Below are 22,881 nucleotides of genomic sequence, written 5' to 3'. Positions count from 1 at the left end.
TGAATGTCTGTTACTTGAAGTAGCTGCAAATAAGCACTCATATGACTATAGCCTAAAAGCTCATAGTTAAAAAGCTTTTAAATGGCCTTATATTTCTAAATTAAGAATTTGAATGCAGTTGCATTCGCTGAAACTAATGTGTAATGGCTAATGAGTTATCTTTGTGCTTTTCCCCCTGTAGTTAAATTTGTTGTTGTTCTACCAACAACTCATGTTGTTGGTAGAAAGAGGTTTGACATCAAATATAGAGATGATCAGATCAAAGTTCAGTCCAGTACACTGGTAAGTACTTGTGTGCTCAGTAGTTAAAAGAAGCATTCCTGTCTCTGTGCTATCAGGAAATAAAAGGCTTTTGGAGTGCTATAATGGAAAATACAGTAATATGGTCAAAATGCTTTTTGGGGCCCAGCTGGCTTGTTTTATCCTTTTAACTTGTCATTGGTTGTGGCAGCCTTCGCCAGTGAAAGTTCTTTTAATCTGAATGCAACAACCAAAGGTTTGTGTTTAACCTTTTTCTTGCCCATAACAGTGTATGCCAGTCACATTCTCCGATTCACTGGAAGCCCAGCTGTGAACTTCAGAAGATCCCTGGAGCTTGCAGGCGAAATCTTTATCGTTTTATCTCCGATGACCAATTACGCCCTCTCCCCTCCCCTGCTGTGACTTTGGGTTAACACTGGAATCCTTAATGGCTTCCATGAATAGAATAATTGAGAACTAATAATAACAGAATTTATTGTCTATATGGGGTAAATATTTGATATTTAAAAGACTAATTTTAGGTGGCATATTCTTTTTGACTCTTCAAATATAACTAAGCACTTGCGTATTTCATATTGCTGCAAGGCATCTGTTAGTTTGCTTAGCATTACAGGTGCTACAGCAAGATATCAGGTTGAGCTGAATTCTGATGAGTCCCATTAATAACCTCTTTCAGAAATGTTTGCCCCTGTGCGTGTGTCCTTAAGCACATAACTGCTCTGGAAGAGAAATTCTGTTCTTCTGAGTAGAAGGGGAGGAAAAAACTGAAACATCACAATAAGGTTTAAACAGTCTCACTGTTCATATTCCTTTGCTTAGATATTCACAGTAACACAATTCCTTGCATTTTTTAACATTGCTTTTCTTTGTATTGAGATCACAAGTAGAAGGTGTTTCCTTTCTTCAAGCAACAGGTGAAAACAAAGTAGTTACACTTTAATACCCATCCTGTTCTCTCTATTATTATTCACACTGTCTAAATTTAGCACTGAAAAGGGGTGGGACTTAAGCATAAATCTTAATACACTGCTATGAAAATGACCTATTTTGCTTCTAAATCTATGTATTAGCTTTTCTATCTATATCTATATATTTTTTGCTAAGTTGTCTGCTGTGTGTAATTATAACCATGGTTCATGCCTTGACTATGGAGCCTTATTTATGCTTGAATGATTCATAGGTAAGTGTTAACTGGTTCAACAAACAATAAGCATTCCTCCAGAAATGTTTAGCTTCATGGACTGGACTATAAAAGAGTCAAAAGGGAGCCAGTGTCCTAAAATGTTTAAAAGACCTTCAGAAAACCTTTCGAACTATTGCTCAAGACCACTTTAAATTTTAACATTTGAAATTGCTCAGACTCTTTGGAAGCAAAAACTGGAAAAGACGAAGTAGCACAAGACTTTTTCGCAGTACTGTATCAAAAGTGAGTTTTGCTGTCAAAAGGAATTCTGACTCTAAAAAAATATCCAGAGACCTGGAATTTACAGAAAGAGCTCTTTAGTGCACAAGAAATAATTAATGAAATAAGCAGTAATCGATCCGGTCTCCTCGTACACAAATATAGCCCGCTCGTGCTTATGTGACAACATGTCGCTCGCAGCGTGAAAAGGGTTCACATCTGCTCTCACAAAGAGTGAAGCACCACACTGACCGGATGCTCTTTGACAGCCTGTGTCTGTCCTCCTTTTGTCTCTTTCTAGCATTTTGCCAGTCAAACTTTATGACACACACCTGTTTCCTGTAATTCCCGTTCACTCCTTTAAGCTTTGTCTGGTAACATCCTTCAGTCCAGTCACGGTCTTTTAAATGAATGATGGGTTGATTGTCAATGCAATCTTTAAATCCTGCACAGTTGTAAAAAGTAAAGCCAATCTATTGTTACCAGCACAGACTACTTACCACAGAGCGCTTTAGTAACCATAGAGAGGAATATTTTACTACATCAAGAACATAAAATACTACTGCTTATGTGAGCTTTCTCTCCAAGAGCTAAGATTTGACAGACATTCATAGCCTTTTACTTCAAAGCCATAAACTACAGGATAATAAGATATAAAGTGGAAATACTACTGAAAATGAACAGCATATTTCTGCCTGTGACTCTCCAAAGAAAAACAGCAGGGGCTTTCTCCTGATTTACTCTTTTATCAATCAGAGCATTGCTCAGTGCTGTGTAAATGTATAAATCAAGAGGTCCCATGACACAAAGACAGTGATGTTTCAACAGTTGGAGTGATTGAAAAAGGCTGCAGAACACATCAAAATTATCCAGACAGCCTAAAGCATCATTAGGGCCCAGCTGTTTAAACTAAACATAGCTTTAAGCACACGCAAAGCATCATCCAATTACATTTGATAATCCGGACAATCACAATCAGTCAAAAATCAGAAAAATACTAAAACTGAAGCAAAGCCTGAACTTCATGCTCAGAGAACACAAAAGGCACATGCTATGCACCTTTAGGCGGCTATCAATGGGATTCACCAATAATTCATGTAATCTGAGTTTGATAAAAGATTAAAAGGAGCTGAAATCGTGTGTTGCTGTACGCTGCTGTAGGAGTCTTTCCTCAGAGTTTAATAAGCGTCTCCAGTTTCACAGATTTAACCACAGCTGACAAGTTCACAAGTGGCTGCAAGGAATAAACACAACTTGAGCTCCTATTAAAACTTTTCTGAAACCCTGATTTGATTCTGGTGAGCACGCTCATATGTAGCATGAAACTTGTGTTTAGGATCGTGGATTGTACGCATCCTGTCATGTAAAGGTTGTGTGTATTAGATAGTAGAAACGGGCAGTTTTATATCCAACATGTTGTCATTAGTGAGATAAGAAGGCTGTCTGATTGTTCAGTACCACTGATGCGGAGAGATGCTGCTTATTTACAGTAGTGCACTCTATTGCAAATTTTAGCATGATTCATGAAAACTCAAAATGCATGCTAAAAGTAGTATATTGATAATATTTTTAAAGCTTCCACAGTTTCACAACAGTACACCGGTAAGTACCGGTAACAGTCATGGTTTAAGAGAAGCTAAGCTCCTCCCCTACCCGGGGCTGCACTAAAGACTAAACCTGGTCTCGTTGCAGACCCTGTCTATATACAGTACCATTATCTTCTGCGCTGACAGGGATTATTTAAGGCTTTGGAATGAAATACTTAAAAACGTGCAAATCAAATCTAGGCCAAATATAGACACCGAGCGAAGTTAGAAAAAGAACCTAGAAATATATATGTATGTATTTTCCCTTAGAAAGACAAAAAGTTTAACACCAAAATGAACAGGTACTTGAACTTTAACACTAAAGACATCAGAGTCGCAAAAATATTACACAGACCGACTTTACAAACTCTTCTGTTTGTGTTTTTGTAAGAAGTCCACAGTCACAACTTGTACCTTGCTTACTCGCTCGAGTATATCCAGCAGGTTTAGACTGTTTCACTCTTTTGAACATCTCATTCTTCCACGGTGAGTGATAAAATAAAATAAAAGGCAGACAGACTTCCTGTCATATTTACATCTCGTTTTGTTTACATTCATTGTTAAGCATTCAGTATGCATATCTAAAACTCTTCAGACGTTCAACAGAACAACCACTGATCACTTTCTTTGTGTTCACGTTTGCATTGCTTTTTGCACAAAAAACATCAGCGACTACAGCCTTCACACATTACATTGTGAATAAATGTGGAGTATGTTTTACCCTTCTCTAAATGTTTTACTCTGTCTGCATCACTTATAAATGGAGTCGATTTGGCTTGTAGTCCAAAGCACTTTGAGTCATTAAGAAAGCCTTAAATTTATGACCACCCACTTCCATTCCAATTTTCATTGATGTTGTCATGTGGACAGCCATTTAGGAAATTAAATATGACTGTATGTTTTGTTAAAACACACTTTGCAGGCTTATTCAGGTGCTATTGTTCATATTTTCATCTATATTCCTCAAAGCAGAATTCTGTTTACCGTAGTAGTGGCTGGATAAGATAGAAGATTTAAAACGGCTCACAGAGGGAGACGTGGTGGACAACAGAAGAGAGAACCTTTTAGATTAGGGCAACTATAATGGATCATGGTGTAAACAATGGCCAGTGAGAGACTGAACTGGGGATACAGCCCAGTCTGACTGTTCCACAGTTAGAACAGTTGTGTAAATGGTGATTCATTCTGTAAAAGCATCAAAGCAAAGCCCACTGATCCCTTTCCTGCTGCGTTTCTGTGACTTTGTTCCTGTAGGATGCTGGTTTCTACAAAGAGGGGCAGATCTGTATTTTGTATTTTCAAAGGTGTTTAACACGTTGTGCAGATTTCTTCCAGTGATTAAGACATAAGGATGTACAACTTCAAATGATGACATAATGTGTTGTGCATGTGTTGGGTTTGCCATGTTTGTGTGTTCTGATTGACGCACCCGTTGTTGTGAGCTCAGACGAAGATTATTTTTGTGTATTAAGAAAGCCGACAGTGTGAAGAGGTTTGAAAATTAGTATTCATCCCTTCATGTATTGTGACCTTTAATCTTATTAAACTGTACATTGGCTATATTTACTTTCTTATGGTTTTACCTGCTCAGCTTATGATTAAATAGTCCAAAATAGGCTAAAGGATGGTGAATCATGGAAAGAGGTTAATCTCTGATCTTAAAGGTTTTCAACTGAATTAACCTGAAAAGAGGTGTTTTTGCTTGAATGCAAATGCCAACGTAATGCGAATTTAGCTGTCGGTGAAAGATTAGGCATCTCTTCTAAAAGCATAGCTCTGCAAAGTCCTCTACATTTTCATTTCCAAACAGTTCCTGCTGTGCCTTAATACAATTTCAGGTCATTTGGGGTGACATTGAACACTCATGCATCATTATGCTTTCACGAAGAACTGCTGAATGTCCTCCAGATTTTAGAGACAAGCGGAAATGATACTCAGTTTATAGTTAAAGTGTCTCTTTGTGATATTCGTTAACAATCTTTCTTCTGCGCTCCTGACCAGCATGGGAATACATTCCCTAACTCCTTGCTCTGCAGAGATAAGTTATCAAGCTGTTGGACTTTTGCATCTTTCAGCCACATCAGTGAAACTTGAAATCACATTTGATGTCCTTGCAGCTGCTGGCCTCAAGTGAAAGTAATTGACAGCAAGCCCGGATCCAAGGTAAGCAGTTAAAACACCTCAGATCCGGGACAGTTCCTTCTCATTTTACTTGAGAGAAGCTGTTTGCAGGGAGCTCCGTTTGAATGGTGGGGATTTTCTCTCCCATTATTTCCAGGGAGCTCTCTCCGTGTGATGACGTCGAAGGGCCCTTCTCTGCTGAGTGCGGCTCAAGGCTATTGCCTTCGTCTGGCTCCAGGAAGGCTTCTCTACTTTGGGGTTTGATGAACTGCACACTCAGTCTAGGCGCCGCCACAGCGCCACTCTGCTGGGTAGGCTTTCGAACGCAGTGGGAGAGGGTGGAAAAGCAACTCTTCTTGAAGTTCTCGTTCATGAAGGCGTAGACGATGGGATTGTTGAAGCTGTTGAAGAACCCGATGGCCTGAACAATGGCGATGATCATGGTGAGTGTGACTCCGTCGTATTTCTTCTCCAGGTCATCTGGAGGACGGGATAATTACACATAAAGAGGATTGAGGCTTTTAATAAATGGAAATGTGCACTTAAGCAAGATCTTTTTTTTATTTACTCCTGAATCCACAGATCCCTTAATGCACCAGGCAATGCTTACAGTATTCAAACAGCATGTGGACTGTGTGGAAGGGTGCCCAGCAAATTGTGAATAGCAGAACAATGGTGATCATCATTTTCACAGCCCTTTTCTTTTTCCTGTAGAAGGTTAAAAAAAAATATCAAAAAATCAAAATCGTTATATAAACAATTGTAAACTACACAAATGTAACACATGTCTTATTGCAGGGAAAAAGCAGGTGTGACCAGGAACATTAATCATGGCACTCTTCTTGCATTGGAATGTACCAGAGAGATGCAACAGTGAGTCACTGTGGAAGTGAGTCTGTATTTGTGTGAATTTCTTCAGAAGACGTGCTTAAAAGTTTGCTTAGAGCAAGCTCCCTGTTCTCAAATGTAAATCTTCTTAGGCTCCCTTTCTTTCTATGTCACATGAAGAAGAGTGTTTTTACTTGAATCTGCATGCGGTCATGTGTAAAACTAAGCACACCTCATGATTCGGTAGCTTGCATAATCACCTTTAGCAGCAGCACCTCGAAGAAGCTGTTTTCTGATCTCTCACATCTTTGTGGAGAAATTCTAGCCTATTCTTCTTTACAACGTTGTTTGAGGTCATTGAGGATTTTGGACATTTGTTCCTGCACAGCTGTCTTAAGGTCCCACCACAGCATTCCAGTAAGGTAGAGGTCTGAACTTTGACTGTGCATTTGCGACACATTGAGTAATTTCTATTCTCAGCAAAACTGTTGGAGATTTGCTTCTGTGCTCGGGATCATCGTGCTGTTGTATGACCCAGTTTTGGCCAAGCTTTAGCTGTCGGATAAATGGCCTCAAATTTGACTCTAGAATACTTGACCTGTCTCCCCAATGTGATGTTTGTATTGTATGTACGGTCGGCAAGGTCTGTCATCTCGGTTGTGGGCAAAAGACCTGCAACTGACAAATAAAGGCTATCTCATCTCATCTTATCATCTTTGGTATACAGAAGATTTCATGGTTGACTTGATGTCTGTAAGGTTTTCTGATCCTGTAGCTGTAAAAAAAAAAGTCCAAATCAACCCTCCATCACTGTTTTTTAAAGTTGGTATGATGTGTTTGTTCTGATACGCTCTGTTTGCTTTTTGCCAAATGTGGTGTTGTGCATTACAGCCAAACATCTGTGCGTTCTCCTCTGTGCAAAGGACATTATTTAGAAATTTGTGCTTTCTTTAGATGAAACCTTGGAAAAACTAACCTAACTTATTTTTCGAAATGAGTTTTTCTCCTGGCAACCCTTCCACCAAGCCACATTTATCCAATCTGGTTCTAATTCTACTGTCATGAACATTAGCCCGTAGCCTGAGATGTAGTTCCTTGATCTTTTCTAGTTTCCCTGAGCATTGCACAGTCTGACCTTGGGTTTCATTTGCTGTAAAGAAATCGGCACTGTAACACTTTAGAACACCAAACTGCCAAAACCTCATCTTTTATAAGGTGCTCGAACATAGCTGATAGTCAGTTAATCAAGTGTATTTGATTAGCAGTACTTGGCTGCTGCTTGATCTCTTAATTCTGATGGAAGCGTTAAAGTTTTACTTAGAGTCCTATGAAAGCTTTCTTTTTCACAATACAATATATCTTTAATGAAATGAACTCAGCCAGTATCACATATTGCAGGTCCAAACTATGCTACCAGGTGGCAAAAGTATCTTAAGCGCAGTGCCCTAACGATTCTCCTGGCCCTAAATGTATAAAACATATACCCATTTCAGTCTCTGCCTTTCACATGTTCTCTCCACAAGAGCAACAACATTGCTCAAATGACTAATAGTTTATGTCCAGGAGAGTAGAGTGGAGTACAGCGGAGAGCAGGTGTTGCATCTTTTTGCAAACCACCTGTTAATGTTAGTTTCAGTCAGTAAAGATAATGTTCTGTCCTTCCCTTAAATCTAACTGTAATTTCTTTGGATTTCTGTCAGTCTTGCACTGATATTAATAGCGTAAAATTAACAACTAATGTTGCATGCAAGTAGATGTCACCTAATCTCCTTATTTTTTAAATACAGGTGTTCTTTTTCTTCTTCTTTTTTTGCTTAACTGTTGATTTAACCAAAAAAAATAAAAAATAAAAATAAAATAAAAGTTTAAATTTTTTTTTTTGAAGAGCAGGTTCATTTCTTTTTGTAAAGATGACTAGAACATGCAGCAAGGGCAATAATGCAACAACAGTGACCCCATTCTTGACCTTCCACCCTCAACTATTGACAGTTCAGTTCTATTAATTGGAATGCAAACAAGGCCAACCTGAAACGAAATGTCATCTACAAATAAATATGCCGGTTAAATATCTCCATCAGACTTGTCTAACCCACCTTGATATCTTACTGATCTCCCTGTGGTTCATGCTGCTGAGGACTGAGGCATCACCCACCCTCTTGCGGATCCACAACTCTATGCCAATGCATGTGTAGAGGAATAGCATGGCTGCCAAAGGGAGCAGGAAAAGGGCCACCATGATGAAGGTGGTGTACGCCTGCCTGTGAGTCACTGAGCTCCAGCTCTCCTGACAACACACATGGTAGTGATCGTACAAGAAGTCGTACTTCACCTGAGATATGGAAAAAGAAAAGCTTTTAGTCATGGAAGAACGGTCAAGACAGCTGAAGTAGGTCTGACTGACAGGGTGGTTTTTATCCAATGCTTTGCTACATTTGATTCACACTGATGCATATTTTTTTCTGACAGGTTTGGTGTGCCAAGGAGGCCATCTGATAGTAGTAGGCTTCCCTGAGAGGACATAACATATGGTATAATCATGTTATGCCATCCCACCAACTAAAAATGATTACTTTTACAGCTTTAATAAAACCAAACCCCAAACACAAGATTAAAATTAGGGTAGTTTAAAATTTTAATTAAATCTCAATTAAAAAGCATCTATTCACAACATTTATGGCTCTGCTGTGAGTGAATTTAGAGCCTGATTCAGGTGGAAAATTAAGATAAAGCCAACATGTCTTTTCATCTGTTGTGTTCAGAGGGATTACCAGGAATGTAAACCTTCTTCAAGCTAAAAAAGGCAATCTTATGTGTTTTTTGAAGGGCACTTACCTTTAACTGTTGCACAAACAGCATTGGTGAGCCCACTATCACTGAGGCAATCCATACAAGTCCTGCAAGAAACAAACAAGTATTTAATACCATCAAATAGAAAACTTATAACTTTAATACTGTCTGCTAAGGCATTTCAAGGAGAGCAACTTTTTAGTGACAAACAGCAGTAGCCCTACAATTAAACACCTCTCTTACATAATTCATAATCTCTCAATCATGTGGACTCTCTGTGAGATACCTGCATTTTCCTGTCTTCTTTATTCCAATAATGCAAAGCACAACCCATAACACCAGACATTGTATGGCATGATGTATTGACTTTTTTAGACATGGTTTAAATTTAAAAGGAGTATTTCTTAAAGAGGGTGTGTGGGTGGGGGGTTGTTACTTAACCGCACTTACAGACCTGTGACCAATTTAGAATAACCAATTAAGAACAAAATAATGGCAGGCAATACTTAACCTTCAACACTGAAGACTTGTGGAAATTTATTTCCCCTAGAAACTATGCTAATAATATACATTTTACAGCAATGAACCTAAAAATTAGTGAAAGCATTTTGCCACTGTGTAAACCTCCACAGTGGATTTAAATTAAACAGTCAGGCTGTGATTGGTGTACATACTTTCAGGTTTAACTCAACAGGTTTAAGGAAGGATTTTTAACTGTTGTTGAATTACAGATAGTTTTAATACCCTGTCCCACAGGGTACCCATTTTTAGATTTTTATTTTTTTTAATACTTGGATGAAAACTCTTTACAGTCAATGACTGCCAGAGATCTAGAACCCATGGACATCACCAAATCCTGCATTTCCTTCCTTAAGATGCTCTGCTGGGACTTTGCTGCAGCCATCTTCAGTTGCTGCTTGTTTGTGCTTCTTTCTGCCTTTAGTTTTGTCTAAAGTAACTAAACACAATGTCCTGTTGAGTTGAGATAAGGTGAGCCCCCTGCCAATTGAAGAATATCCCATTTTCTGCCTTCATAAGCTCTTGGGTTGCTTTTGCAGTGTACTTTGGATCAGAATTCTGAGCTTTGCAGTGTAGGCAACACACACATGTAAAACCCCATGTATTTCTATCTATGAATCAGCATTGCTGCAATATTTCTCACATAACAGAGGATGCATAAGTACAACATGCCACTCTGGTAAACAATCAATACCTAGCATCTTGTATGCTCTTCTGGACGAATACTGCCTCCTCATTTTCAGTGGGAATACAATGCCCTGGTATCTCTCAATGGCAATGCAGGTCATAGTTAGGATGCCTGTCACTATGGCTGTAGTCTGTATAAATGGAACAGTCTTGCAAACCAGAACCCTGCAAGTAAAAAATAAATAAAAATATAATAATGAATATAATGCAGCATGCAGAAGAAACATTTTACAAATTATGATGACTATTTATTAAAATGACAAGCTATGTTCTTGCTACGATAGGTTGTTTGTCAGCTTTTACCAATATTTCTGCAGGTCAGTGTTAAAAACTGTTTAATATAACAGCTCCCACTTAGTAACCACATGCTGATTTTTAACATCGAGCCCAAGAGGTAATGATTCATATAGTGTTTTTAGAGGTTGTAGATTTAATGCTTCATATCACTGAGAGTTAATACAGTTATGTACAAGCCTTAAGATACTATAAGACATTGAAATAACACCCTATCACACTGTGAGGAGACAGCACTTTAAAGACTCTGCAAATGGAATCACCCCTTTTAAAAATAAACAACAACAACAACAAATTGTTCTAGTTATATCCATTATCCTACAGCCACTTATCCACAAATACTTCAGTGCTTGGTTTGGGGGACTAAATATGATCAACCGGCAGTCTGGAGCCAGCGGTGCTTCACTTGCCTCCCGCTGTGACTCCCTTCAAGTTTCTTACTCATAACCATCTGGGTTCTTTTAGCCTTTAAGACACAGGAGGTCTTTATTTGTCATTTAAAGGCATTAGCTCATGGTGGGGTTCCAAAAATCTCTTTAAAAGTTCATTCCTCCGAGGGTGTTTTCCCCACCCTGTTCTGACTCTCTCTGGTGCCTGAAATTTGCACATTTTTTTTTTTTAATGTGCTGCTGTACTAGATTTCATTCATTGCATTTTTGAAGCTGTACTGTGGCTTATTGTAAGAAAGGGACATCTTTCTGAGGTGCAGCATGTATCATTATTATTCAGCTTGTGCGCTTAGTTAAAGTCATGGATAATCCGAGGTGTAACCTAATGACACATTGTATCCCCTCACAGCAGCAGTCTCGCGATTTAATATTTAAATCTTATTCTTATCGAGAAAACGATCCTCGTGCCTGAGGTACTATTAAAAAGTTGGTGGCTTGATATAAGTTCATAACTCACCGCCGAACCATTCAGAGGAGATGTTCTGCAGCAAAGTAAACGGTATGCAGAAGAAAGTGATGAGCAGGTCGCTGACCGCCAGAGCTAAAAATATCTGTCGCCGTCTGTATCGTCCGTTTCTTCACAATTATGTAGATGACCAAACTATTTCCAGCCAGAGCCAGGACGAAAATAACCACATACATGATCACGAAGGTGCTTTTGGCGCTGTATGGTAACTCGGGGATGTAGACGAGCGGCTGGATGTTGTAGGCGTTGATAAAGTCCCGACGGCTCAGGTTGTAGTACTGGAGCATCTCCTGCAGCACTTCAGGAGTTATTTTAGCGGAGCCCTGCCCCGAATCTGTCGAAGCTGCGGCCATCCTGAACTGTGTCCTCAACCTTGAGACAAACTTGGCTGCACGGGAAAAGTAAAATAAAGAAATCAATCTGCGGGAGCTCTCGGCGGAAAGCTGCTTTTTTAACCTACAGGTGCGCATCTGGGTGTTGCTGCCTCGCCTCGTTCATCCACCAGATCCCGATGCTGTTGCTGCTGCTGCAGATGTGTGCTCCGTGTGTGCGTACGGGTGAGTGTGTGTATGAGGTGCCGTAAGGGACATTATTACTGAAACGCTCTCACACACACTACTGAAATTTTAGCTCTCACACACACTACTGAAACGCTCTCACACACACAACTGAAATGCTCTCACACACACTACTGAAACGCTCTCGCACACACTACTGAAATTTTAGCTCTCACACACACTACTGAAACGCTCTCACACACACTACTGAAATTTTAGCTCTCACACACACTACTGAAACGCTCTCACACACACAACTGAAATTTTAGCTCTCACACACACTACTGAAACGCTCTCACACACACAACTGAAACGCTCTCACACACACTACTGAAACGCTCTCACACACACTACTGAAATTTTAGCTCTCACACACACTACTGAAACACTCTCACACACACAACTGAAACGCTCTCACACACACTACTGAAATTTTAGCTCTCACACACACTACTGAAACACTCTCACACACACTACTGAAACGCTGTCACACACACAACTGAAACGCATTTCCGCTGAACAGGAAGTTGTTTCCTGACAAGGAAACTGATGGAAAAAGTGGTATATTTCAAAACACTACAAGGATGTCTACTCAGCAACCTGCTAGTACAGCAGTTCCCAACCTTTTTTGTGCCACGTAAACAATATATATATATATAAAAAAAAAAGATAAATACCATGAAAACCATAAATTTTAAACTCAAGCCTCAACTCTTGCGACCCGGTACCAAACGACTCACAGACCGGTACTGGTCCAGGACCTGGGGGTTGGGGACGGCTGTGCTTGTAGCCTAAGTGAAGCAGCCGCATTACTTAACAATATTTTAGCTTCCTTGAATCAAGGAATGGATTCAAGGTGCAACAGGGAATTCGGCAATTATGTCCTGTTTCCCCTAAGCTTTTTATATTGGCAACTCAGTTGTTAACACTATTAATCAAAAATTCTAACGACATACAAGGAATATCAATTTTTAATAAAGAATTCAAAATAAGTCAATTCACAGATGATACATCTATGTTTTTGAAAGATAAATACATGGTAGAGAAAACTAAAGCTTCTCGTTTATCTTTCAGTATCAAAAAATGTGAACTTCTCCCGATTCATACAAGCTCTGACTCCTCAATAGCTTTGGTTAGAGTTGAATCTAAAGTTAAATATATAGGGCTGATAATATCTAAAAAACCCAATTAGCAGAAAAGACACCAATATTTCTAACTGTATCATCGAGATGAAGAAATCACTTAGCCACTGGTTAAGCAGAGACCTCGCTTTTTTTGGCAGAAACATCCTATCTAAAGCTGAAGGCATCTCCAAATTGATTTATCCTTGTCACTCTCTATATATCTCCTCTAAAAGCATTAATAAGGCTAACACAGTTATTTTCGAATTATTGTGGAGGAATAAAACCCATTACATAGAAAGATATCAGCTTGTGAAGGAATACAATAAAGGTGGTATCAAAAATCCAGAATTAGAATTTATGGATGGCACCCTTAGAATTAAATGGTTAAAATCTTGTCTGTCACAGCCAGACTCTACTTAGCTCCACATCCTATGATCCTTGTTTAATAAAATAGTATACAGGATTAGACTTTATTTTGAAATGTGATTTTGTGGTAAATAAAATCCCCATAAAGATATCAAACTTTCCAAAACAGACTGTGCATTTTTGGGAAAATGAGATTTACCCACAACCTCTCCCCATAATTCAACCTTATGGAATAATAGGGTAATAACACTTAATCAAAAATCAATTTTCAAGAGTGACTGGTTTGAACAAAAAGATTATATTCATAACAGATTTGTTGGATGATAACGGTGTAATTCTAAGTTACCCAGACTTTTCAGAAAAATATTGTCTAAACTGTTCTCAAAGAGAATATAACAAATTTTGTGAACTGGTCCCACTGCCTCTGCTTCATTTGATTAAAATTTTTATGATATACAATAATTTCTCATCAGTGCTCCCAAATTTATTGCTAGGGCAATGTCAGCTGTTTGATAAAAATGCAATAAGAAATTTGTTAGTAGTTTCTTCAAAGACAAAAATATTTCATAGTTACAACAGAATGGTTACATTGCATGGTTCTAATTTAGTCATTTCATATACACTGGATAAAGCATACTAAAAATTTATGAAATAGCCTATTCTACCTAAAGTTAAAGAAACACACTTTAAAAAAAATTAATCCTGTGGCAGAATTTCTAAAAAAAAGAGATTTGGCTTTGAGGTGGATCAGTGTTCTTTTTGTACTGATGAAAATGAAACCCTAGAACATCTTTTTTTTTCTATGCCCTATCACACAATGTATTTGGTACAACTTAAAAAATTGGATTTTCCTAAATATTAATGATGTGCCACTATTTGAATTACATCATAATTTTTTTATATGGATCATCTGTCTCAGACATTATTAACATCATCATACGTTTGAGTAAATATCATATCCATTGTGTTAAATGGAGGAACGCTAAGCCTTCTCTCCCTGGTTTTATTGATGATTTTAAGATATTTTTTTCTTTGCTAAAAAAGACAAAAAGCACATATGCCAAAAAAAAAAAAAAAAACAGGATAATGCCCGTCTCCTGCTATTCTAAATTTTGACTTATGCTGAGGCTAATATATTTTTAAGTAATGCAGCTGTCTCACTAAGACTAAGCTGTCTAACTTATCGTTCCATGATTCGATTCAATTAGATTCGATTCAATTCAATTCAATTTGATTCTGGGAAATTTTGACAGTCAGCAATATTATAATTCAGATCAGTACATTTACATATTTTTGTATCTAAAAAAAGGAAGCTGACACAAGCAAGACTTTATCAAAGGTGTAAGCGTCACAGCAGATGCCTTTGTGTAAAAGTAGCTGAAGATAAAACACAGAAAAACATGAAGGTGATTTTTCCTGGCCTGGGATTTTATAAAAAATATTCTGCAGTACATCAAAAACGAAAGAAAACCATTAACCAACATATGAACGTTACATCTGACGTTCCAGCGGTTTTATTAGAGACACGGCTAAGCGTTTTGCATTTTGCATAATTTTTAAATGTTTAAATTTGTTCAGTATTGAACGGCAGAAATAAGATTTTCTTTTCGGAAGTATGTAAAACGAAAAAAAAAACCAGCGGCCGACAGCGCTGTAAACAACAGTAGACTTGTGCATAACAAGCAAGCGAATAATGCAGAAAACAGATTTTTAGACGGGAAACAGTTCTTGAAGTACAGAGAGAGAGAGAAAGAGAGAGAGAGAGAGCTGTGCATGACGTGTGATTTTATCGTGGTGGAAGCAAAACAGTAAATGTCAGAGGGAATTCATGACGATGTTTATGTGAAGCGCAGTTTGGATCTTCTTTTGCTGCTGGTTCAGTCAATATTGTTTGGAGAGAGATCAAACTAACAGCTTTAGAATCTGCGCAAAAACGGCATGAAAACAAAGCGCGGACCACCGACAGATCAGAATCAGCCAGCTGTTGGCTTTCAGCCCCGACCGTGTCCGTGCTGTCGGGTGAGAAAGGCGACATCCCATTGATTCTGATCCGCAGGTCCGCGCTGTGTGTTTATGTCTTTGTGCAGAATCCGTGTTCCTGCTCTCATTTACTGTTTTAGCTGTTTGGTGGTTGTTGAAATTTTGTGCGGTTTCACCTGAGATTCTGGCATTTCGGGCAAAATTAATTTATATTAAAAAATCGATTCAGGATTTTAATGAATCGATTTTACGTTCCTGTTCAACTGAAACTCCTTCCTGTTCAACTGAAATGCCTTCCTATTCAACTGAAATGCCTTCCTGTTCAACTGAAATGCCTTGGTTTTTCAGTAGTGTGTGTGAGAGCGTTTCAGTAGTGTGTGTGAGAGCGTTTCAGTTGTGTGTGTGAGAGCGTTTCAGTAGTGTGTGTGAGATCTAAAATTTCAGTAGTGTGTGTGAGAGCGTTTCAGTAGTGTGCGTGAGAGTGTTTCAGTAGTGTGTGTGAGAGCTAAAATTTCAGTAGTGTGTGTGAGAGCTAAAATTTCAGTAGTGTGTGTGAGAGTGTTTCAGTTGTGTGTGTGAGAGCGTTTCAGTAGTGTGTGTGAGAGCTAAAATTTCAGTAGTGTGTGTGAGAGCGTTTCAGTAGTGTGTGTGAGAGCGTTTCAGTAGTGTGTGTGAGAGTGTTTCAGTAGTGTGTGTGAGAGCTAAAATTTCAGTAGTGTGTGTGAGAGCGTTTCAGTAGTGTGTGTGAGAGCGTTTCAGTAGTGTGTGTGAGAGTGTTTCAGTAGTGTGTGTGAGAGTGTTTCAGTAGTGTGTGTGAGAGCTAAAATTTCAGTAGTGTGTGTGAGAGCGTTTCAGTAGTGTGTGTGAAAGCGTTTCAGTAGTGTGTGTGAGAGCTAAAATTTCAGTAGTATGTGTGAGAGCGTTTCAGTAGTGTGTGTGAGAGTGTTTCAGTAGTGTGTGTGAGAGCTAAAATTTCAGTAGTATGTGTGAGAGCGTTTCAGTAGTGTGTGTGAGAGTGTTTCAGTAGTGTGTGTGAGAGCGTTTCAGTAGTGTGTGTGAGAGCGTTTCAGTAGTGTGTGTGAGAGCTAAAATTTCAGTAGTGTGTGTGAGAGCGTTTCAGTAGTGTGTGTGAGAGCGTTTCAGTAGTGTGTGTGAGAGCGTTTCAGTAGTGTGTGTGAGAGTGTTTCAGTAGTGTGTGTGAGAGCGTTTCAGTAGTGTGTGTGAGATCTAAAATTTCAGTAGTGTGTGTGAGAGCGTTTCAGTAGTGTGCGTGAGAGTGTTTCAGTAGTGTGTGTGAGAGCTAAAATTTCAGTAGTGTGTGTGAGAGCTAAAATTTCAGTAGTGTGTGTGAGAGTGTTTCAGTTGTGTGTGTGAGAGCGTTTCAGTAGTGTGTGTGAGAGCTAAAATTTCAGTAGTGTGTGTGAGAGCGTCTCAGTAGTGTGTGTGAGAGCGTTTCAGTAGTGTGTGTGAGAGTGTTTCAGTAGTGTGTGTGAGAGCTAAAATTTCAGTAGTGTGTGTGAGAGCGTTTCAGTAGTGTGTGTGAGAGCGTTTCAGTAGTGTGTGTGAGAGTGTTTCAGTAGTGTGTGTGAGAGTGTTTCAGTAGTGTGTGTGAGAGCTAAAATTTCAGTAGTGTGTGTGAGAGCGTTTCAGTAGTGTGTGTGAAAGCGTTTCAGTAGTGTGTGTGAGAGCTAAAATTTCAGTAGTATGTGTGAGAGCGTTTCAGTAGTGTGTGTGAGAGTGTTTCAGTAGTGTGTGTGAGAGCTAAAATTTCAGTAGTATGTGTGAGAGCGTTTCAGTAGTGTGTGTGAGAGTGTTTCAGTAGTGTGTGTGAGAGCGTTTCAGTAGTGTGTGTGAGAGCGTTTCAGTAGTGTGTGTGAGAGCGTTTCAGTAGTGTGTGTGAGAGCTAAAATTTCAGTAGTGTGTGTGAGAGCGTTTCAGTAGTGTGTGTGAGAGCTAAAATTTCAGTAGTATGTGTGAGAGCGTTTCAGTAGTGTGTGTGAGAGCGTTTCAGTAATAATGTCCCTTACGGCACCTCATACAAAACTGCCATACCTAACAGACACGTCAACCACTACTTGGCAATTTTCAAGTCTCAGTGTAAGGAAGAATATGAGTTTTTATTCTTGTTTTCACTTTGAGCTGTGCTATAGTGGTCTGCACAACATGAAATATTAGAAATACCTTATACATTCGTGGGGTTAGGCCAGTTGGTGAACATAAATTTGGACGGTACATTTAGAGGCCTATGGTATATGACGTAAAATAGTACTTGAATCCGGTGGTACTAATGATCATCATCATCTTAGATTGTTATTATTTTTTTCAGCATGCCAATTATGCTAATTATATGCACTGATGACAATGTCATTTATTTTTATTAAAAAAATACTGGACAACTAGCAAGCTAACAATAATGATGCTAATCAAAAATGCAGCATTTGGAAATGTCAGTGCAGGTGCTCCTTTACATTCAGCACAACAGTTAAATTAAATTAAAAAAACAGTTCACCTCTGATGAATACATGAATACAAATTCAGAAGAGATGCATGAGCTCTCTTTCTGCTTACTGAGCACAACAGACATAGAAAAAACAGTGTTTTACTACGTGTGAGTAAGAAGCAGGGCTTGTTTGGAAGGACGAGCAGTGGATTATAAAATTTTTAGATGTTAGTAAGCTTTCTGGGGTTTATGCTAACCCAGTGCTACAAATATTACAGCTACAAGCATGTATTTGTTTTACATAACAATCACATAGGTGGCTATGACTGGCAGATATAAAAATGCCTTACCTGAGCTCCTTCTTTAATTTGTAAAGAAACAGCCTTGAGATCAGGGTCTTGGTTCAAGTGTTCAATGCATACAAATATTACATTTGTCTTGTTTTGTTGTGATGGTGAAAAATACCTCATGTTTTACACTCATTTCCTAGAAGTACACGTTTATCTTTAATAACAATCTTTTTTACAACCTTGAACACAAAGTTCGAAAATGCAGAAAGTATGTAAGGGTTATCAGGATGACTGGTCTCTAGGAATCAAAGACTTTCAAAGACCACTGACAGAGCTGTCTGTTTGCAATCTGTGCTTTCGCTTTTACAGAGTTCCTTTCTTGCCCATCTACTGTCCCTGGGTGTTTAAAGTAAGGGCAGAGCTTCACAAACTTCACAGCATAGTGTAACTCTGCCTTTTATAATCTCCACCATCCAATAATGCCACAGAAAAACATAAACACAGTAAGAAGAGATTGTTTAAAAGAACTGAACTAAATTTATTACAATAAATTATTTGGCAACTAGACACTGATGAAGCAGCATAGAGAATCCCGACAGCAGTAGGAAGTAAAACATGGGGTGGTGATGAAACGGGTAGAAAACTCTAAGCAACCAGGTTGGGAGGCGGTTCACAGGAATGAGACACTAAAATCCAAAGTGACAGAACAGCACAGAGAACAGAGACCGATTGACTCTCAGATGATAGGCAAGAAAACTAGTCGACCAGAGTGATGAATTAAACAATGTGGGAAGGTAAAAGCAATGGAATGGAATAGAGGCAGGTAAGTGAAAGCAAACATTCCTTATTGATTTTGTGCAAAAGTTGTTATATTAATCCTGCATGCCTGTTGCGCCTTTTCCCAACCTTGATCTACCGTGGTCACATAGTGCTCATTGTTCTGTCAGGGGTTTGCCCCCCTGTGACACTAACCAATCATACGCGCCATTGTTGACAGATTTTCTAAACATGCTAAGACCACATGCCAACCAAATTCTGGGGCTGTACTTCTGTGATTGACCGTAACCAGCCTTTCCCACCTTCCATGAGCCAACATTGTCATAACTCACTGTCCAGCTCAGCCACTTGTGTCTTTTTTTAATGCTTCCTTGGCTGCCTCTGTTTCCTGCTGAGGAGCTGGGAATTGCAGCAAAAGTCCACATCCACTGTTGTTGTGGGGATGCTAGTGTGTTTTTTTATTTTTTATTTTTAACTTTTTGCTTTACTTAAATAAACTTTCAGATCTCTGATTGGATCAGATTTGATATGTTTTCTATGTTTCATTGTAATTCAAATGAGATTTGCAATTTATTCCATTCATTTAATTTGTATTTTACACAGCTTCACAACATTTTATTTGAAATTCGGTTCATAATTTAAGTGTGGTTAAAGTTTTTTCATTTTTAAAACAATCTTAGCTATTTTGAGTCTCTTGTGGTTAGCTCAACCTCAGTACAACTCTTCTGTCGTCTGCCTGCTTGCCTGCATCCCCTGCACAGCTTTCTCTGATTGCCCCCAACCCCCCTCAGTTGAAATGATCCACTTCCATACCATCCTTCACTCTTCTACTGGATAATTCTCAGTAAAACCTGGAAATCTTATCTGACTTTTTTGGTGCTGAAAAAGAAATAGGGAATTGTAATGTAAAGATTTTTAAAAAAAAAAACTAAAACACAATCAGCTGCCAGGAAACTAGTATACTTTAATGCAATACTTTTGTCCACATTGAAATATCCCTGAAATTCTAGATGGATTTTGTTGATGGATGGATGCAATTTTCTTTTTTACAGACCTTTGTGGATTCAAGACAATGTCATCTAATCACCTAATGACTTTTTCTCTGGCATTACTTTGATCTGCTCACACGTTTCTCTTATTAAATTAGCTTTAAATGAACTGAAATGAAATTTGGGAATTACATTTCAGAGGAATCCCCTTTTTTGGTTCTTATTTGTTTCATCTAACACCATTTTTAGTTTCACTAGTAAGCGTAGTCTCCTCAGGGAACACCACTCAGTACTTTTGTTATTTTTGTAGACTGACACACACAGAATTCACACTACCAACACATTCTTAGACTAGCTTTACTTAAAAGTTTCACTGTGAACAGGGTATGCATCAGACATTGGTTGCCTGTTGTGTCCTGTCTTATTTGTCTTATTTCCAGGGTGAAGACCTTTAAAGTTTTTTGTTTGGCATTGCAAACTTCCTACAACAACGTTTGCAGGAACTAGCTCAGCGGGCTTTTGCTACTTTGATGATCAAGGAACTCTCTGAGTTTCTGTTGTGTTCATTAAATAAAAAATAAATAAATTATATTTTCTGGAAAAATGAGTAGAATTGATTAGACAGCTTATTAAATTAATGAAACCTGAAAACACTGCATCTTAATTAATGGTATCTAAATTCTCATTCTCATTACACTTTCAAATTTAATTGCTTTTGAAATTTTCTCCCTTTCATCACACAGTCGGTGCAGACTTGTCAGCTGTACATCCTTTTATGCTCATCCTGTGAGCTATTGTGCTAAGATCTGACAAGGGTAGTTGACTCATTGTCATGGTTGAGAAACCAGTTGGAGTTGACTGGAGATTTGTGACATGGAGCATTATCCTGCTGACAGCGGAAGATGGGTTGAAATTGGGTTGAGACTCATCAGACTGGGCAATGTTTTTCAATCCTCTTCTTCTGCTGTTGTAGCTCATCTGCTTCAAGGTTTAGTGAGTTGTGCATTCATTTGATGCTCATTTGCAAACTTTGGTTATAATGAGTGATTGTTTGAGTTACTGATGCCTTCCTATCAGCCCCAAGCAGTCTGCCCACACTCATCTGAGCTTTGGCCTAGAGTCAATCGTCTGGGAACACCCCAGTAAATCAGCAGTTTCTGAAATATTCAGACCAGTTTGTATGGTACAGACATCCATGTTCAAAGTCACTTAAATTGCTTTCTTCCACATTCTGATGCTCAGTTTGAACTTCAGCAGGTCATCTTGACAATGTCTACATGCCTAAATACATTGAACTGCTGCAGTGTGATTGGCTCATAAGATGCTTAATGAGTAGTTCAGTAGATCAGGTGTATCTGACAGTGAATGTCTGTGCAAGTGAAAAAAAATCATTCACTGAGGACAGCAACTTAATTTGTTTAACTGAAGGCACAGGAGAAAAGGTAATTTTAGAAAATTAGATTTTGATGCACAGCATACGGTAAACAAGAGGTGCAAAAATAGATACTCCGAGTCAGTGCATGGCACAAAACATCCACGGGTTACAGGTGTGTGAATAGAAGAAAGGAAGGGCTACAGAAATGATCATCGAGGAGATCAAAGAGAAGGAGATCAGTGTAATTTTTCTTCACATTTTCAATAAAAATGCTAACACTCATATTAGTTCTTACATGTGATGTTTTTCCTCCGCCGGCACAGCTGCATGTGCAGGTCAACAGAAAATGACTACACCCGCTGTTGGTTAAGAGGTCAGTATAAAAACACAGTTGGACAGAGATGGACAGGACAAATTTCTACCAAGGTGAAATGAATCAGCTGAAGTAGAGAAAACATATAATTTCCCCCCTTCACTTATTTTTGCACTTTAAAAGAAAGAAATATTTAGAAGTATTTCGTGTTTAGTCTAGACAATATTGGGCCCTTATGAGGAGATGATAAAATGCAGACTGATTTATCTTTCAAGGATCAGTAGAAACACACAACTGTCCTATTCAAACCAGACAGGGATGAAACAAATACTGATTAATGATTCATTTCTGTCTGACTGGATTTTTAACTGACTTGTTGAATATTTATGTAAAAATAACTTTGAGCTCTCCTGATGACCTTTCCCGAGTTTCCTGAGTCATTTATTAAGGGAATAAAAAAATAAATAATTGCCCCCTAAATGTCATAACTGGTTGTGACACCATTGGTAGGAGTAAAGTGTGTGTGATAAGTGGCAATAAGTCTAATTTTGCTTTGGAGGAATTTTAGCTGACAGAAAGAAAACCAAATCAGGAAGGGGGAAATATTTGCTCACAGTACTGCATAAAGTCAGTACATGCAATAAAATACTGCATAGTTTGCAAATCAGCCAAAATAAAAAATAAAAAATTCAATCTATGAATCTATACCTGGGACTCTTTATATTTGAAGTACAGTATCCCAACACGTCTCTTTAGAAAAATTGTTTACCTTTTCCACTTTGAAAAAGATCAATTCCTTCCTTCCACATTCCTTATTATGCACTGAAAAAAAGGGATTGGCCAGCTCTTGGATTTACATAAGCATCTTGCGTGTATTTAACACAATTGCCTCACGCTTTAAAGTTAAGTGTAACTATATAGTGTAGAAACTACATGATATGCAGAGAGGGTAGATTAAATTGTTCATATCATGTTCAAGTGAAGTAAGTCAATAATATAGCAATGTTAAATCCCGCGACACTGCACGGGATTTCAGTCTCGCACTCTCTGGATCGTGGTTTGAGGAAGGCATCCATCTCAGTCAAGTCAAGCAGCCACCTCTACTTTTTTTGGTATACCAAAAAAAGTAAATTGGGTGGTTGTTACATTAAAAAAGTCTACCTTGTAATTTGAACACAATAATTTCATGTTTCTATGAACGTAATTAAATCATGAAGGATCTGTACGAAATTCAACAACTTAATTTGTTCTTGTTGAGATGACATGATAC

General features: G+C 38.4%; 2 protein-coding genes across 2 annotated transcripts in view; one reads left to right on the top strand and one right to left on the bottom strand.

Annotated features, from left to right (window-relative positions):
• Positions 1–1,334: 1,334 nt before the first annotated feature.
• Positions 1,335–11,870, bottom strand: qrfprb (pyroglutamylated RFamide peptide receptor b). Its single transcript, XM_085170550.1, is given in 7 exon segments — positions 1,335–5,850; positions 5,981–6,078; positions 8,292–8,527; positions 9,031–9,092; positions 10,199–10,356; positions 11,388–11,477; positions 11,479–11,870. Coding segments are annotated over 7 exon segments (1,434 nt in total). The 3' UTR covers positions 1,335–5,452.
• tbata (thymus, brain and testes associated) overlaps positions 11,849–22,881 on the top strand; it is a 26,429-nt gene continuing 15,396 nt past the window's right edge. Inside the window, exon 1 of the mRNA XM_085170549.1 lies at positions 11,849–11,957. The gene's annotated coding sequence lies outside the window, so the exon portion shown is untranslated. The remainder of the gene's footprint in view (positions 11,958–22,881) is intronic.

The sequence above is a fragment of the Neolamprologus multifasciatus genome, chromosome 8 (assembly GCF_963576455.1).
Source record: "Neolamprologus multifasciatus chromosome 8, fNeoMul1.2, whole genome shotgun sequence".
NCBI lineage: Eukaryota > Metazoa > Chordata > Actinopteri > Cichliformes > Cichlidae > Neolamprologus > Neolamprologus multifasciatus.
This window is presented reverse-complemented; position numbering and strand designations above follow the sequence as displayed.